The sequence below is a fragment of the Lactuca sativa genome, chromosome 1, assembly GCF_002870075.4.
Source record: "Lactuca sativa cultivar Salinas chromosome 1, Lsat_Salinas_v11, whole genome shotgun sequence".
Lineage (NCBI taxonomy): Eukaryota > Viridiplantae > Streptophyta > Magnoliopsida > Asterales > Asteraceae > Lactuca > Lactuca sativa.
This window is the reverse complement of record NC_056623.2, coordinates 52,422,852-52,425,055: the sequence shown is the minus strand read 5'-3', so window position 1 is coordinate 52,425,055 and position 2,204 is coordinate 52,422,852. Positions and strand designations below refer to the sequence as shown.

The 2,204-nt window shown below is 34.6% G+C and overlaps 1 protein-coding gene across 1 annotated transcript; it reads right to left on the bottom strand.

Moving 5' to 3' along the window:
• Window positions 1–486: 486 nt before the first annotated feature.
• On the bottom strand, window positions 487–1,570 carry LOC111917420 (uncharacterized). Its single transcript, XM_052765662.1, has 3 exons — window positions 1,302–1,570; window positions 857–1,189; window positions 487–751 (listed from the first exon to the last, which is right to left on the bottom strand). The coding sequence occupies exons 1-3, from the start codon at window positions 1,568–1,570 to the stop codon at window positions 487–489; spliced, it is 867 nt and encodes a 288-aa protein (XP_052621622.1).
• Window positions 1,571–2,204: the final 634 nt, after the last annotated feature.

Genomic DNA, 2,204 nt, shown 5'->3' with positions numbered 1-2,204 from the left:
TATTTTTTATTTATTTCGATTGTTTTTAAATTGAGACAAATATTTTTTTAAATATAAATAATAAATAAAACATAATGTTTAAAAATTATAAAAAACAATTAAAATTTTTAAAGATTAAAATTTACATAAAGACTAAATTACACATAATATCCAAAAACAAAAAAAGAAATAACATTCAAATTCAAATAAATAAATAAATAAATAAATACAACGCTATTCGTTATCGTTATTGTTACAATAGAAGATAGAATCTGTCAAGTCCTCTCGAAGTTGTCTGTGTTTATTTGCATCCTGAATGTCAACAACGCGATGCAAATAATCTGTTGTTCCTTGTTGAAACTGAACGTGTCTGGGCTCTGTTGGGATATAGTGTGCAATATTTCTCCCTTTATCTTCTACTACCATGTTATGCATTATGATAAATGCATACATGATATATCGTAGAGTTTCTAAATCCAATGGTCGTACTGCATGTTCGACTATATGTCACTTCGCCTTCAGCACTCCAAAAGCACGTTCCACATCCTTACGTGCTCCTTCTTGTCTTCTCTTAAAAAAATTGTCTCGTTCTTCAACCGGGTGGCGGAATCCCTTCACGAATATGGAATACTGAGGATATATTCCATCTGTAAGGTAATACCCATATTTGTATTCGTTTCCATTCACCGTGAAAGGAGCATCCGAGGCTTTTCCATTCAAAAGATCGTCGAATATTGGCGACTGATCAAGAATGTTGACGTCGTTGTTGGAACTCGCAACCCCAAAAAAGGCATGTCAAATCCATAAATCTTGAGAAGCGACAGCCTCTAACACCAACGAAGGTGATCCGTGATGACCACTTGCGTATTGCCTTTACCATGCTACCGGACAATTTTTCCATTTCCAGTGTGTACAATCAATGCTTCCTATCATTCCGGGAAACCCATGGTGTTCTTCATGCGCCGCATACAATTCTTGCAAATCATGCAACGAAGGTTTCCGCAAATACACGTCTCCAAAAGTTTCAACAACACCCCTTGACAATGTATACAAACTCTCTCTTGCGGTTCTTTCGGACATTCTCATATAGTCGTCCGTGGTGTCGGGTGACTCCCCCATAGCCATCAAACGAATGGCCGCAACACATTTTTGCAACGTTGTAAACCCTCGTCTACCTCTAGCATCATATCTTAATTGAAAAAATTTGTACCTAAACATAAATTAACTACAGTTTAAAAATATATTGCATATGTTGTAAAATTAAATAAACATGTAGTACATTTTTATTTATTTTGTATAAAAGTATAGTAAAGAAGCAATACCGGCTTTCCAAGGCGTTGGCGATTCGTAAGAACACATTCGTACTCAAACGAAATCTTCTTTTGAAATCATTCGTCCCGTATACACAATTATCCGCAAAGTAATCGCGATATAGATGTTCATGTCCTTCCTTGCGATTTCTGTTTAACATCGCACGTCTTGTTAGTAGCGGGGTTAGGTCTGGTTGTAGCAGGTCGGTAGTGTAATAATGATACATCATTCTAAAGAAAATATTGTCATCTGAATCATCGGACAAGTCGAAAGGATCCATATTTTTTTTTGAAGATAATTGATAATATGTAGAGAGGAGAAGAGAAAGTGTGTGAAATTTTTTATAAAATGGTAGGTATTTATAGGGTAAATGGTTTTTTTTAATAGTTAATTTTTTTTAAACCGTTGCATTTTAAACGTTAATAAACGTTTAAATTTTACTCGTCGCATCCAATCGCCTTGGCCACGAGATTCACCCTCGACGAGCAAAAACAAATAGGGTGCGGTGTTCCCCGCGTCATAACACCGTTGAAGGGTACCACCTCACCCGCGTTTCTTCTCGTTAGACCCGCACCGGATGCTCTTAAAGTCTCTATAAATTTACATTATAAATCCTTTGATGCGTTCAACAAGCATGCAACTTTTTTTTCTCTTTTTAATATTATATTCAATTATAATAAATATCCAATATATTTAATTATATTCTATTCAATCCTTATGAACCCATTAACGTCTTTTGTTATTGTAATCAGTTGGTGTAGGTTTCCGACGCTTTTTTTTTTTTCAATTACAACCTCTGCCCTACTTCTAATCTATTTTATTTTTTCAGTTTTGACTCATCATTTTAATTTACTACCAATTGGTCCCTAACATATTTGTGTTTATTTTGTAGTCTTTGTTGTTTTTTTTCTTTG